The sequence below is a fragment of the Hyla sarda genome, chromosome 4, assembly GCF_029499605.1.
Source record: "Hyla sarda isolate aHylSar1 chromosome 4, aHylSar1.hap1, whole genome shotgun sequence".
NCBI lineage: Eukaryota > Metazoa > Chordata > Amphibia > Anura > Hylidae > Hyla > Hyla sarda.
This window is the reverse complement of record NC_079192.1, coordinates 278158836-278175616: the sequence shown is the minus strand read 5'-3', so window position 1 is coordinate 278175616 and position 16781 is coordinate 278158836. Positions and strand designations below refer to the sequence as shown.

Sequence of the window (16781 nt, the reverse complement as noted above, 5' to 3'; positions counted from 1 at the left end):
ATAGCAACCCTGCAAATCGGCCGTAAAACGGCCGTTAGTCAATCCCAATATAGTCTATGGGATTTTCCAATAGCCGTTTGAACCCGTTATCGCCCGTTATTAATAACGGCCGTTATTTTAGTAACAGCAGAAATAGTGCATGCAAACGGCTAAAACGGCTATTGGAAAATCCCATAGACTATAATGGGATTTTCTAACAGCCGCTTAACGGACAATTTCCAGGGTTTTTATAACGGGCGTTTGTAATGGAGGTATTTTTATAGTGTGAAAGCAACCTACCCTAACCAGGGTGAGTAAGGAGACAAAGCACAAAATATTTAAAAGCTTCTGGGCCGAAGCCCGGAGTCAATAACCCCTATTAAAGCCCCCCTAAAATTTAGCTTCAATTAGCTATGCAGATAAAATATAACAACCCTTCAAATAAATCCACACATGTTTTTCTGGTAACACAATGTTGTTAAGGCCTTAGTTATGGTTTTAGAGTTAGGGTTTTATTATTTGCTTTACAGTACTGAGTTTATCAGTGGAGATCTGCAGACTTTCTGAAGTATTGCTACAGAGAGGTGTGATACCTCAGTGTATTGTCTAATCCCTTAATACATATTGGGTTGGACACACTCCAGAGTATTGACTTTTTATTGTGTTTTGTTTGGAGGTTGTTATATTATATTTTTATCTGCATAAGTTATATTTTAAGGGTAGACCTTAATAGGGAATGGCCTACCCAAACAAATTGTATTTTTAACTCATTTCTTGTTACAATTTGTTAGATTTTCTGTACTTTTTCCTGAATAGTCTGTATTAGATATGTCTGTTGTCTGTAATAGGGTCTTTTGTGTCAAGAGGTAGTTTAGAGATTGTATTATGGAATTGCACATATATCAATCCTCTGATGTAATGTCAGCTTTGGAATGTATCCCTTTAATAGTAGGAATGTAGGTATAATCAAAGTGATTTGTCCTGCAGTGATTTTCAGATTCTCCATGTTTCCATTGCTAACCTGTCAGTACTATACAGACTGTTATTAATGGAAGCCTGTATTTGTCAAACATATGTAAACGTGGCCTAAAGATATGCATTACTATGACATCTTTTTCTTATATGCTATAGTTTATTCTTATTTTATGGATACCTTATAGAGGCAACATTATTATATTCCAGGTTTTTATATTTTTTATATATTCTACTGCCTACAAACTGGACTTAAATTGACACTGTCATGAAAAAAAACTTTTGTTATGTCATATAGCATAGCTTTCTAACCAGTGTGTTTTCAGCCTTTGGCTGTCCAGGCATGATGGGAGTTGTACTTTTGCTACAGTTGGAGGCACACTGTTTGGAAAGCACTGTCATAGAGACATATAAAAAGTTTTTATTGCTCTGGGACTGAGTTTTCAGACCTCAACTTATCATGTGAAGAAGCCAAGAGAAGTTTTTGTCATTGGTCAGGGTCTGAACACTCGACCTATAAAAACTTTTTACACATCTGTAGGGCACAGCAAAGGTTTTTTCTATGGATAGGTATGCTTAAAAAGTATATACACAAAAAGAAAATCGAGTTCAAACAACTCCTTAATTAAAATCATGATTTTATTAGTACAATTTTAAAAAACAATGTGAACAGACGCCAATAATTGAAATTGGGATTAGGTTAGGTTCCAGTACAAAAAAATAGGGCTACTGCCAGCTGCAATGGGCTAACATTTAATATGATGTAACAAGTAATTAATATAATATCTCAGTCTCTAAGAGAACTGCACTGCATATCAATTATTGCTACTAAAGTGCTCTATATACGGTATTTAAAGTATACACTGACCACAATTGTGGGTATAATAGAATATAAATTAGTGCAAACAAATACTAAAATAGATTTCAACTCGCATGTGCATATATATACAAAGATATAATATTGCGCAATGATAATGTGATGATATAGTGGTAACACAAGCGCTTATCTATGGATCCATGCAGACTGCAAAGAGACAAAGTGCTTAAAAAGTAAATGTATTTTTAAAAAAAGAAAAAAAAAAAGGAATTCAATTCTCTTTCTAAGCTTCCTTTCCTTGCTCCTTCGCAGCAAATCGTTTACATCAGCATTTTGGACACAAAATGAATAGAGTGGGAGTTGACCATTTTATGGCTGTAATATGGAAAGTGTTTCCAAATTAAGCTTAAAAATGGTATTTGAATCCAAGGGTTCTGGAGAACAGATTTCTTATTTTCACACCGAATGCCAAGAGAACATCAGACCGTTTAAATTAAAGTTCTCTGTGGACAGTTTTATGAAAAATTGATATGTTGTACAGATGAAGTAATGGAAACAGCACATTTAAAGGCAAAAGTTTAACAGTTAACCTCTACTGAACTATGTTTTATTTCACCTAGTTAGCCAAGTTTACAAAAGGAATAAAAATTAAATTAAAAAAAGGGTTACTGTTAAACCAATTACATTCTTTTTACTGAAAGTAGCCAAATCCAAGTCATCTGATGAATTAAATAAGAGTCAATTGAACAACCAAGTTGTTCTATTATTTTCTTCTTTTGTATGTAGGTTGTTTTTTTTTTTTCTTATCTTCTTTGTTTTTTTAAAGTATTTGTATTTTGTCATGTGTGCCTGTTTTTCAGAATTGTCTATGTATTGATCAGGTCTTGCCTATTGTAGTACGAGTAATACCATTTTTTTCTTTTTGGTGGGATGATTTGGCCAGACAGGAACATATTTTCAACATTTTATACCTTATTCTGGGATTGAAATGTGGAAACTGTAGATAACTCATCTTGGATTGGGATTAACGGAAACTTTCAAGAAGACCATTGCTTTTCATATTAGTACTTCATTTAATGGGTCAAAGAATAGAACAAAAAGGATCTGCCTTTTTTCTTCTAGAAAACAGAGGCCCTTTTGTCTGTGAACCATGTCTGGTATTCCAGCTCAGCTTCATTCTCCTGGCATAATTAATTAGTCCAGCAGTACCATACATTTATGTTTCTATGATCATGCAGACATAGCAGTTATGATCAAAGTAATGGGGGGGGGGTCTATTGGGGAGACTTATCAAAACTTGTGCAGAATAAAATGGGAGCAGTTGCCACTAGCAACCAATCAGATTGCTTATCTTCTTTTTTCTGAGGATGTTTCAAAAACTGAAGAGGCAGTCTGGTTGGTTGCCATGGGGAACTGGTCAACTTATCTTTTGCACAAGTTTTGATAAATTCCACCATATGATCATGGCTATGTAATTTCTATGAAGCAGTGAAATTTGTGAATGAACAATTTTTCGTCTATCATCTGAAAATTTCCAAGACTTATTTCAAGACAATAAGAGTCTGTCATCAGGCTAAGGCACGCTTTGGGACCTTTGTGGCCTGTGCAGAGGTCATTCTACAGGGATGGGGAGGCTGAGCTTCTGTTGTTTCATCTATATAATAATATGACCTTTCAATGTAATTCCATACACTTTTCCTTATCACAAAGAAACATGAAGTCTCAGTTTAGTGGCCATATTGAATACTGCAAGATTTAAGGAATATTATAATATAGACAGTGAAATGGAAAATTAGAAAATACATGATCAATTTTTTTTAAATGTGCTTAATGTAAAACTAAATTCCAATAAGTTATAATGAAAAATAAAAAGTAATATTTATATTTTCCATACAGTGGAAATCATCAATACCTTAGCTGTTGGCAGTGTTAGAACATCATCAGATTATTTACCTGTTTATCCTCTGAGTTTTCTAAACCTTAAAGGGATATCCCAACATAAAAATTTGTGTGGATACAGGATAACTAGCTGATCTGTGGGGACTAAACGAAGGAACTTCCTCCAATCCTGAAAATGGAGGTCAGTTGTGCCTTAAATGAATAAGGCAGCAGCATGCATGAGTGGCGTTCCATCCATTCTCCAAGGGTGGTATGAATATTGGCAGAATTCATTGCTCTATATGTTTAGAAGCCTTCTAGAGAGTGAATGGAGAAATGGCTGCACATGTGCAATGCCGATCCATTAGTTCACGAGAATAACTTCAATAACCTCTTTAATATGGTAGCCATAAAGGACTATGGGGCTCTTTAATACCTTCATATGGCACCAGTTTAAAATAGGGCATCTCAGATGCCTTTAAAAGATCTCAATAATATGGTGTCATATAGAGGCAGCACCTAAAATCACTGGGTCTTAAATGTCAGTGACAAAACACAAATAAATCTGGCTCATGTTTTAAAGTGTACCTGTCGTTAACAAAAGCTTTTTATGTAATACACATTGGTTAAAAAATGTGTATATTTTTGTCCCTACAGCTATTGTCTGTGAGCAGACCAAATACGGGAAGTGAGGGTGGACAAGCAGGGCTCTGTACACTGAGAACAAGCAGGGCTCTGTGCACTGAGGACAAGCAGGGAGCTGTACACTGAGGACAAGCAGGGCTCTGTACACTGAGGACAAGCGGGGCTCGGTACACTGAGGACAAGCGGGGCTCTGTACACTGAGGACAAGCAGGGCTCTGTACACTGAGGACAAGCAGGGCCCGGTACACTGAGGACAAGCGGGGCTCTGTACACTGAGAATAAGCAGGGCTCTGTACACTGAGGACAAGCAGGGCTCTGCGCAGTGAGGACAAGCGGGGCTCTGTGCACTGAGGACAAGCAGGGCTCTGTACACTGAGGACAAGCAGGTCTCTGTCCAGTGAGGACAAGCATGGCTCTGTGCAGTGAGGACAAGCTGTGCTCTGTGCACTGAGGACAAGCAGGGCTCTGTACACTGAGGACAAGCAGGTCTCTGTCCAGTGAGGACAAGCAGGGCTCTGTGCAGTGAGGACTAGCAGGGCTCTGTACACTGAGGACAAACAGGGCTCTGTACACTGAGGACAAGTAGGGCTCTGTGCAGTGAAGACAAGCAGGGCTATGCACAGTGATGACAAGCAGGGCTCTGTGCAGTGAGGACAAGCGGGGCTCTGTACACTGAGGACAAGCAGGGATCTGTAAACTGAGGACAAACAGGGCTCTGTACACTGAGGACAAGCAGGGCTCTGTATACTGAGGACAAGCAGGGCTCTGTACACTGAGGACAAGCAGGGCTCTGTACACTGAGGACACGCAGGGCTCTGTACACTGAGGACAAGCAGGGCTGTGTACACTGAGGACAAGCAGGGCTCTGTACACTGAGGACAAGCAGGTCTCTGTCCAGTGAGGACAAGCAGGGCTCTGTGCAGTGATGACAAGCAGGGCTCTGTGCAGTGAGGACTAGCAGGGCTCTGTACACTGAGGACAAGCAGGGCTCTGTACACTGAGGACAAGCAGGGCTCTGTGCAGTGAGGACAAGCAGGACTCTGTACACTGAGGACAAGTAGGGCTCTGTGCAGTGAAGACAAGCAGGGCTATGTACAGTGATGACAAGCAGGGCTCTGTGCAGCGAGGACAAGCGGGACTCTGTACACTGAGGACAAGCAGGGCTCTGTACACTGAGGACAATCGGGGCTCTGTACACTGAGGACAAGCAGGGCTCTGTACACTGAGGACAATCAGGGCTCTACACTGAGGACAAGCAGGGCTCTGTACACTGAGGACAAGCAGGGGCTCTGTACACTGAGGACAAGCAGGGGCTCTGTACACTGAGGACAGGCAGGGCTCTGTACACTGAGGATAGGCAGGGCTCTGTACACTGAGGACAAGCAGGGCTCTGTACACTGAGGACAAGCAGGGCTCTGTACACTGAGGACAAGCAGGGCTCTGTACACTGAGGACAAGCAGGGCTCTGTGCAGTGAGGACAAGCAGGGCTCTGTACACTGAGGACAAGTAGGGCTCTGTGCAGTGAAGACAAGCAGGGCTCTGTGCACTGAGGACAAGCAGGGCTCTGTCCACTGAGGCTCTATGACATGCTTCTGGCTCACACCGCATAATGATTGACAAGCCAGAAACCTGCACAGAGCACTGCTTGTCCTGCCCTCACTTCCTGTATTTGGTTTCCTGACAGAGACATACAGACAATAGCTAGAGGGACAGCCTTTTTTCACCCAAAAATATACACATTTTTGAATCAATGTATATTACAAATATATATACATCTACATTATACAAAACGTTTTTGGTAACGACAGATACACTTTAATAACTTTATCAAGCATGTCCCAAGTCTGTGACAGATCATTGATAAAATGCCACTAAAGAGTGAAAAATTGGAAAGTATTTCAAAGACATTATTGCCAATTTAACTACAAGGACAGATACAAGTATGTTTACATGAAAAGGCAAATTTGACATTGAATGGAGATTTTCATGGAATAAAAACAAAGTGATGATTTATATGACTGGAATTAATGGGGGAGAGGAGGGGAGAATGAGATGACTCCAAATGTTGAAGAAAGCCAGCCCTGAAAGAAGTTTATCAAGCAACACTGTGCATCCTCAGGCTGGGTTCACACATCTTAAAATACAATGACAATATGGAAAAGCAGTGCATACTTTGTATAAAAAATTGCAGTCATTCCAACACCAGAATTTTTACTAATTTTTTAAAATAACATATGCACTGACAGCTACTTTTTCATAGACTTTAATGGAACACATTATTGGATAAAAAAAAAAAATACTTTACTACAGTACTTTTGTTTTAAAGGGGTATTCTGGGAATTTTTTTTTATTTGACTATGCTACAGGGGCTGTAAAGTTAGTGTAGTTCATAATAATAATGTATCTATCTGTGTGTAATGGTTTTCATACATTTCTTCTGTGATTTTCACCCCAATATTTATTTTTACCAGCATACAAAATTACTGTTGTCTCAGATTTTTCCCAGGTTGCAATGCGGCCAAGACCTGACTAACTAGTCAGCTGATGACAGGGAGCCTGTCTGCTTTAATGGGTGGAGTGATCGCTTGGTGGGAGAGAGTTCAATCTGCGACTAATGCAAAAGCTATAGGCACCCTGATTGAAAACCACAGGTCTTTTGAATGGAAGCAGCTCATTTATGTTTCAATGGGTGGGGTGGCTGATGTGTGGGAGGGAGGAATGGAATTATGGGATTTGTAGTCAAAAAAAGAAAAGTCAAACAGGTAATACCAGTTCACAAAAAGCTAGCACAGTGTTATGGTAATCTCATGACATAGCCATTAAGCCCCAAGACAAGCGCAGATCCTTCCTAAGCATGTCCATTACTGTCTGCCAGGTACGTACTAAAATCACCTTATGATGGATAACCCCTTTAATTTTACTGTGGGAAACCAATCTAAAGAAAAAGGGACGGTCAGTGCGCAAATTATTTCAATATATGTCAGAAAATCCAATTTTGGAATGACTACAGCTTAGTTCATTGAATGTAAGCGCTTACTGCCACTTAAGCAGATTAAAAGAATAGCAAAATTAGCTGCTGCTTTTTATACCTATTTTACTGATGTTTTTTCTTTTTTGTTGTTGTTTTGATTTTACGACGTGTGAATTCGGCCATATTGTTATCATTGAGGAAACAATGTTAAAAATCATGACATCTATGAATTGTCATTTTCGTGAAAATAAATGCTTATGGAAAAACATAGGTTGTAATAAAAAAAAAAACATATGATGCAACCCTCTCAGACCTGTACTACATAATATATCAAATATGTTAACTATACCTGACCTGTGCTTTCAGGGAACTTTTCAGAATAAGCTGTCTTATGTACATGAGGAAAATATATCTTTTGTATATACCATTCTTTATCAGTTTTCCCTCCCCTTTGCAGGCTCAATCTCTAACTTTCAGTTATCCCTGAGACTAGCTGCAGAAACCCAGATGAGGAGATCCTGGCCCCTCATATGCTTTATACTTTTCCTTAAAACCATTGGCTTTAAAAATACTGAGCAATAACTGAGTTGCATAAGCTGTGTATGAATTATTGGGCACCATATAACACTAGAGATTTAAGCCAGGTCTCTGAGTGTCTCTCTACTTTTGCCTCACCCAGCAGCTAACTCATCCTCTACTCCTGCTCTCTATTTACTTCTAGAGTAATGTAACCCAACTAGACATGTGCAATTCGTTTCAGAACGAATACTAAACGTAACGAATTTTCCCGTTTTTGGGTGCTCGTTACAATCCGAATGCACGAAGAAAAAAAATTGAATATTTCCGAAAAAGAATACGATTATACCTTTAACGAATGCATTCGTTAAGTAACGCATAACGAATAATGCATGTTAACGAATAACGAATGCATTCGTTATCAGTAAACCGAATGTAAGGAATGAATTAGATTTTTTTCATTGGGTTTACCTGAGGACAACTTGCCTTCCTACACAGAGAAAACTGCAAAAAAAGGTGAAAACAACAAGAATCCTAAGGTAACACCTGCTATTTATTACAAAAGAGGATCAGCAAGTGAAACTAATGTGCATTTTGTTTAGTAACGAATGCTAAATTTAACGAATTTTACAGATATAACGAAAGATCCGAATTAACGAATGCATTCGATGTTATTAACGAATGCATCCGAAAACTAAATACATTTTCGCGGATGCATCCGAAAACCGAATATGACGAATGCACAACATTCCGAATATTCACGGAACCGAAAATTTTTAAGAAACGAAAATGAACAAAGCGAAAAAAAAGACATTTTGGGTTCTGCACATGTCTAAACCCAACTCCCTGAGCCTGTCTCACTTCTTAAAGGGGTACTCCGGGGGTAAACATTTTCATGTCAGGATCTGTCAGGAAACCTCTCCTGCTCTAGACAGTTCCTGACCTGGACAGAGATGTCAGTAGAGAGCACTGTGGCCAGACCAAAGAAAGGAATTTAAAAAGAAAATAACTTCCTCTGTAGTATACAGCAGCTGATAAGTACTGGAAGGATTATGATTTTTAAATAGATGTAATTTACAAATCTGTTTAACTTTCTGGCACCAATTGAGTTAAAAAAAATAGTTTTTCACTGTAGTACCCCTTTAAGATAGAGAGTTTTAGGAGTTTTCCATAGTGAATGATGAGTTTGAGAGAGGGTGGAGGAGAAAAGGAGTCTGATAAGTAGAGAAAGAGTATCCTATCTACGCCAGTACTGCCATTTGAAGCAAAGTTTGTGAAATGTACAGCGACCATGTAGAGTCTATTCACACGTACAATATCCTGCATATATTTGATGCACAGGATTTGAAACTGCAGATTTGAAGCTGTGTTCAGTCAATTTACATTGAAATCTGTAGCATAAAATCTGCAGTTTCAAATGCTGTGTATCAAATATGCACAGGATACCATACATGTAAATACACCTAAATGTATCCTGAAAATTCAAGATGTAGCCATGCTGAAAAATCCCACTAACTAGTCTTTGGCCTAGGTTCAGACTAAGGGCCTTATTGACTGAAACCATATGACACTCAGTTTTGCTAGTTATCATAATATATTGTAAGCATATTAAGCTATTCTTCTACAGAAGAGAAGTGCTATAACTTATCTTTACCAAACCTTGCATCTGTGTGACTCATGAATAGGACATCTGATCGGTTTCTATTTTCTGATTATAATTTTATTTGTACATTAATATTGGGACTGCCATCTTGCCTGAGCTGCTTTAACAGCATGTATAAAATATGCTTTATAGCAGGCCCTATGGACCATAGACAATAACAGATAGGACTTGTCCTATTCCTATGAATAGTAAACCTTACAAGGCATTCTCTGTGACATTTTTATTCTACAGAGAGTGGGGTGCTTATTTCTGTTGTAAATGGTAGTGAATCCAGTGCTATTTGTATACTGGCGTCACCTTTCAGTGTACTACTTTCTGCGATGATAAGGAGGGCCCTGCTAGTGAGTGATCTGTACAGAACAGGAAGTGTTAGCTTAGTTTTAAACCTAGTGGCCAGAATGGATACAACAGGCTTTCAGAATTATTATTAAATATATATTGTAAAATGGAAAATTAAAAAGAAGTACAGAAAATAAAAATAAAAAAAATAAAAAAAGGGAGAACATAAAAACTTAAACAATAGGTCATGTTTTGATGACCCATTCCCTTAAAAGGATTACTTACAATATCAGCACACACATATATCTTAGAGATTCTGAAGAATTGATGCGTAAAGCACACTAGAAACCTGTAAAACGTTTGTGCAGTGAGTAAGCTTTACTGCTGAAACCAAAATATCAATATTATTTGAAACTAACATAACTTATTCCCTTAAAACTTTTTCATACAAGGAATCAATAAGCATTATGTACAAATTCAAAGGTAAAGGAGCTTCAGCAATCAAACTATAATTGCCCCATCCAGACAATATTGTTCAGTAGAAAGAAAAGTTATAATAAAGAACCATATCATGTGATATATGATACAATGCTAATTTAAAAATTACTACTATGTGAGAATTTCATAGTGGAGGGTTCATTGCCATGAAAAAACATTATAATGTTATTCCTTTCCAACTTACCAATATCAGAACACTGCACAACACGAAGGTGACATTGACAACGGAATGGGCATGTAGGTCCAACTGGTTCATCTACTGGTATTGTTTCTACACCAGAACCATCATCTTCTAACATAAAATCAAAGAGACCTTTTTGATAGAAGGGCTTGGAGTAGCAGACTGTGGCAAGCAAAGTGAGGATGAAAACTGCCTTCATGGTGTCAGATCATCTATAACTGAACAAACCAATGAAACCTGGAAAGCAAGGAAAAAAGTGGTGTAAAAATACTATTAGTTAAATGTGTTCAACTTAATCTGCATGCCGTATTACTGTTTGATAATGGCCACCATAAAGGACAATAGGAAAACATATACAGTGCATTTGACATTTATGATTTATTTATTTATTTTTAAAGCAATGACACTATGGAGTTCTTCAAAATGCAACTTTGTAAAGGTATTATTGTAGAGCAGTACAGCAGTTCAGTGGTTAGCACTGTTGTCTAGAAGTGCTTGGATTTTAAGTTCAAAGCTGACCAAGGGCATAATCAGGACGGATGTACAGTATGCTCTCCCCATGTTTATATGGGTTTCCTCTGGTTATTTAGGTTTCCTCCCCCATCCTAAAAAAGTATACTGAAAGGTTAACTGGGTTCTCAGAGACCTAAGTGTAGTGTGTGTCTGGATTTGGGAAATTATACTCTGAGCCCCACTGGCAACAGGCACTGATGTGAATATTAACAATTTCTGTACAGAACTGTTTAACTACCATAAATAAAATAAGTTAGGCAAGTTTATTTCAAATATTTTTTTTTTCATTGGTGAGTTTATGCAAATACATTATGTATGTCAAGAGGAAAGGGAAGGATAATTTTAGTAGCATAGTCTGGGTTTGTGACTACTACAACCTATGTGGTAGGTTTGAGTTTATTCTTTATAGTTGGCAATGGCCATATTATTGGTGAAAATTTATATAATTTAATACTATGTAGGATATTTATCATGTGAGATATATATCATGTAAATAAATCTCTTAGGCATGCTAAAGGCATCTGGAATTTGTTGAAGTCAGGCAGTATGAATGACTATTACTTTCTAATCTTACATAAACAGGAAGTACAATTACCACTTCCTTTCCTTGGGGCTGTTAGTCATCAAACAGCATCCAGTTGCCTATGGCCATATCAGAATTTGTTATGGACCATATTTATGGAAAGTACAGTACAGCCTCCAATAGAAGTTTATGACTTACAGAATATGCTAAACTATAAGTGTATGCAAGCAAGTAGTTGTGAGAAAGTACAAAATATTCTGGATTTTATCTCAGTGCAAATGTAATGTTTTTAATATAAGAATTGAATAAAAGTACTACGAAAAAGAGAAACTATAAGGAAGAATACATTTTAGGACTGTTCGCTTTCTTTTTTAGTAGGCAAACCATGAAATGCATATGTTTTAAGTCTGCAATTATGCTTTGGAAAATGTTAGAATAGAGACATTACATAATATCAAATCTTTACGGTAAAGGTTTGGAGCTTCCACCAAATCTATTTTCTGTGCTCCTGGCTTCCTACCATTAGTTGGTTAATCATGAAAATAAAATATTGATCTTACCAAACAGAATGTTTCCCTTTGCCCGTTGTGTATACACAATGATGCACATGTTTTTCATATGCAACAAAAAAATTACATCTATATATATATATATATATATATATATATATATATATATATATATATATCTATAGATGCAAAATTGTAGCGGAACAGCACTCCTGAAGTAATAAAAAAGCAGGAGGGGGCAAGCAGACAAAAGCCAGGTCCCAGGTACTATAGACAATGTATATGTATGTATGTATATAGGGGGTGGAGCTAAGGCATAAGAACAAGCTTTAAAATGTCTTCCCATTGACTTCATCATACCACAGTATTCAGTAAAAAAATAGTACAATGCAAGTTAGCACAAGTTTCTGTATAAGAAAAAAATCATAAATATATTACATTTTACATATTATATTTTTATATTGCTTAATTGATATTCATAGTGCATATATACAGTATATACAAAATACCAGGAATATGCTGTCTATGCTTGTTCAGTTGTTGTTACACTACAAGTATCAGCATACCATGAAAGCTTTACCAGTCTAATATACTGTACATGGGAAAATGTATACACACATTGAGCTAAGCATGTACTGTCTGCTGTGCATTACACATGCAGTTTCCATTCATTCTGTTATACATGTTAGCATATAAAGTCAGAGGTCTGTTCTTCTCTCAGTGACTGCCTATTCTTCAGTTATTCAGAACATTACAATAGTGCCACAAATTAGATAGTAACAAAGCACCAAGCCACAGCCATACACAATGACAGCACTTAGTATAAAGTTCTTATATTGTACTTAAACAATTAAGTAAGTTACAACCTGTCATTACATTTAAGCATACCACTTAGCTGACAATGCAGAAACCCTAGTTTGTAATATGCTGCATAGCTACAGAGTCTGCAGGATATCACACAGCAACACATGGACACATCTCCTAATCCTCAGTAAGTATGGTGCAATTCCTTGCCACAATAAATCATATCAATGTCAACAGTGTATTAGAATCCTGTCGTATATGCTACATCTGTACAGAAGTTCACTCAGTGCTACCTTGATCTAAATATAGTATAAGACAACCTAAAAATGAGCACCAACTGTAGTCACTATTAGCAGCAAGTTTCTAAGACCAATGCAGACTAATAGGGATGGACAGTTCAGTGCTTGACAAAATGTTTCTATATATAGAATCTATTTTTTTATTTATTTCCATTGTTAATATAATCCATACCTGGTAGTCCTGGGGTTTGGAAGAGGAACTTTCAAAGTAGAGATGTAATTTAAATATTCAGTCCAGACAAAAGGAGCCTACAGGTGTGCAGAGGAGGAGGGGGTAGACCCAGTGCTCTGCGACTGTCACTTTGTGAAAACCCTCCTGCTCCTATTCCCAAGCACTCTTAGAGAATACAGTTTCCTTCAATGAACACAATCCAGGCTGACACCCACATTAGATCATATGGTAATGATATGTCTCCAACGTCTTTAGCCAGAACTTTATCAGCCTTTTCTTTCACATTTCATAGTCATCTGCACAGAGTATTGTACTTTTTATAGTATTGTTTGTATGACTTTAAACTGACTTGTGTGTCATTAGATGGACCCTTTTAGGAAGGGAGGGCCATGGAGATTTTTTTTAACAGTCTGATAAAAAAGATTGAGGTTCCTTTTAAGACTTTCTCTCAAACTATACAATGTTTGTTCTACTAGTCAGAGCATTGAGGCACATCAGGTTGCATTTTATATTGTCTCCAGCACATCCCAGGTTAGATATTTCATGGACTATATCCTTGCTCTGCCACATCTTCTAATGATTTCTGTAAACATGACATTAGGGCACATTTTATGAATGCAGTGTAAGCATATAAAATATGCATAAAGCTGGAAAATATAACTTTAGCTTCATTGCTATGGAACAAGTTATAAAGTGGAGTATCTGTATATATTTAAATTGGCCCACTTACACATCTTCCCTTGGAGACTTGTTCATTTTCTTGTTCATTCCTTTACTCATTTATGGAAAAATCTATAAACTGACCATGACTGCTCTAGGAACACATATACATGTATATAGATATTCCTTACTTAATTATACATTCATTTGAAGTTCACTCTAGAAAGCATATGAAACGTATATACCTGGAAGGCACAAATAAGCATGCAGTTCAGAGGCTTGACATGTACTACCATGCCTGCCTCAAGGCTAACACCAGGTGTGCTATCATGTCTTTATAAAGAAGAAAAAACTGCGTTTCCATTCACAATAATTATATTAATGTGCTATCTATCATGATCTTTAGAAAAAAGACAAAGAACTGAAGATTCAGATAAATATTAGGCTTTGTGCAGACAGTGGAGGCTATATGGAAGGAACGTGGAGTGCCTAATATGCATACAGAACCGTAATACAGTTAAGGTCTTAGTGACGTTTATCATTGCATGCCTTCTGTACGGTTCTATTGAAACATTTGCATAGAATACCACCAATATATATGGACTATTTCCCTTATCTTCAAAGAAGATAGCAAGGAGCAATACCAAAAAATCCAACAGTTATGTATAGAAGAGCACCATCGGTAAAGAACCTTCTTGCCCCCAGCCAGCTGAAAAAACAGCAACAGAAACATAAGGAACCATCTAAAAAGATGGGGAGTTTCCGATATGGGAAAAATTGGTGTCTCTCTTGCAAAGAAATTACCCATGGGTGCCAGACATTCCGTTCGGAAACTACAGGGGAAGTCTTTAACATTAAAAATTATCTTACCTGCAAAACAGATTTTGTAATATATCTAATACAATGCTGCTGTGGTCTCCAAGATATAGGGCGAACCACCCAAAAACTAAGAAGTAGGATATACAAGCATGGTTTTAATATCAAAACTGGCTTTTTATTACATAGTCTTCCTAAGCCCTCTTTTTATGTCCATCAGGGGATAGAAAAATCCTTTACTGTAACCCCCATTGAAATGGTTCCCGAAAGCAAATCAAACCCTTTTGAAATTTTGAAAAAACTGGAGGTCAACTCAGGGCCGAATTAAGAGCATCATGGGCCTGGTGCTGAAGATTGTGATGAGCCTTTTTATCAAAGTATATAAAATGAAAACGCAACACAAAGAAATTTTGTCACATGTTTTATGCACATTAAATTACCAGGATAGCTGAATATATGTTAGTGTATGGAAACTTTGCATATCTTTATAGAATCTGTTCTATAGCTAAAAAAAAACTTAAAAAAAAAAAAAAATGATTTTTATGGGGACCCAGAGTGTCAAAGAGGTGTGGTAGAGGGTCTGCTATATACCCCCAGACTGTAACCCCTATACGATTTGACATCACATCTGCTGCTTCTTTGGTTAACACACAGGACTTGCTTGCCAGTGACGTGTTGCCACTTGTGAACCACAATCCCTATTCATGGAGCATGCACAGGATGTCAGACTGCTCATGCATCACAATCCCCATTCACAGCGGATAGGGGATGCACGTGTCAAAGAAGGCGCGGAGAAGTGTCGCCTTAGTGCACCCTAGCCACACCTCTTTCACACTCAATGCTTCCCTAAAAAATGTAATATTTTTTTTAGCGAAATAAAGGATCAAACAACATCTATGATATGTAAAGTATCCATACACCAACATCTTTTATGGCTATGCTAGCAATTTCATATGCATACGGCTTCTTTCACACTGCCGTTAGCACACGGGGAATAGCGGGAGAAAAATTACTGCTTGCACCATCTTCTCCTGCTAGTCCCGTTACAAAACAATGGCTCCAGATGGACCCCATTATAGTAAATGGGATCCATCGAGACCCATTATTGCATGTTGTGCCCCATCTCAAAAACTAAGCACTAGGATTTGTCTTAATTTGGCTGGTTTAAAGGTCCTTCTACATGGGCCAATCATTGTGCAAATGAGCATTTTTACTGTTGGCCTCACATTCATTAATGAATTTAATGGGCTGCGTGAACGATTCAGCACAATTTATTGAGTTTTGTGTGGGCTCAGCAAACAACCCCCATTCAGCATTGTTATCTACCTCCTGTTGGCCCCTTTAAAAGGTCCCTAAGAATCCACATTGTGGAATGCGCCTAATATTTAGAAGTTTGTGTTGTATTCGTATGTGGATGCAAAGGTTACTTGTATACATGCTTGTTACCTTACTTAAACTTAGAGAATTACTGACAGACATATAACCTGAAATAGTTAACATCCTACTAGACTAGGTTACAATTGCATTTTTTACTAATCACAAACAAGATAAATCATCATCGACTTTATATAGCAAGGTTATTTATGTCTATGTACCCATAATTACAGCCGATTCATGTGGTATTTCTTTGTTAAAGACACTTTCATTTTTTTCCCCTGGAAATCTTTTAGGCCCATGCCACGTATAAGATTCCTTTTCTCCATCATCTCAGGAGATTTTCCACTTCTGATGCAGTGCTGTATTTTTACAGTCTGCAAAAGTACTTCTATAGCAGGTATAAAAGTCATAAATATAGTCTGCGTAGTCCTGAACGAGGAATGTATTTCCATGCCTGTTTCCTTAGTGTCTAGGGTTGTGAGGATTAAAGTTAGTTTCTGATGATAATTTCAAGAAGAAGGTTATATATTATTATTATTATTATCAGACATGAAGTAGGGAGATAAATATTTATTTATTTATTTATTTATTTAAGTATTTATCCAATTATCCAGTAGACAATGTCCTCCCTTGAGTCCCTGTGTACACGTGTAGTAGTCTGTTAGTTGTTTGGTTGTAGTTGAGAATAAACTGAAAAGAGGATCTGCC

At 37.4% G+C, this 16781-nt stretch overlaps 1 protein-coding gene across 1 annotated transcript in view; it reads right to left on the bottom strand.

The window, feature by feature from the left end:
* Nucleotides 1-13491, bottom strand: part of DCN (decorin) — a 63767-nt gene extending 50276 nt beyond the window's left edge. Inside the window, exons 1-2 of the mRNA XM_056569386.1 lie at nucleotides 13221-13491; nucleotides 10404-10637 (exon numbers count right to left, since the gene is read on the bottom strand). Coding sequence (XP_056425361.1) covers nucleotides 10404-10599 — 196 coding nt within the window. The 5' untranslated portion in view covers nucleotides 10600-10637; nucleotides 13221-13491. The remainder of the gene's footprint in view (nucleotides 1-10403; nucleotides 10638-13220) is intronic.
* Nucleotides 13492-16781: the final 3290 nt, after the last annotated feature.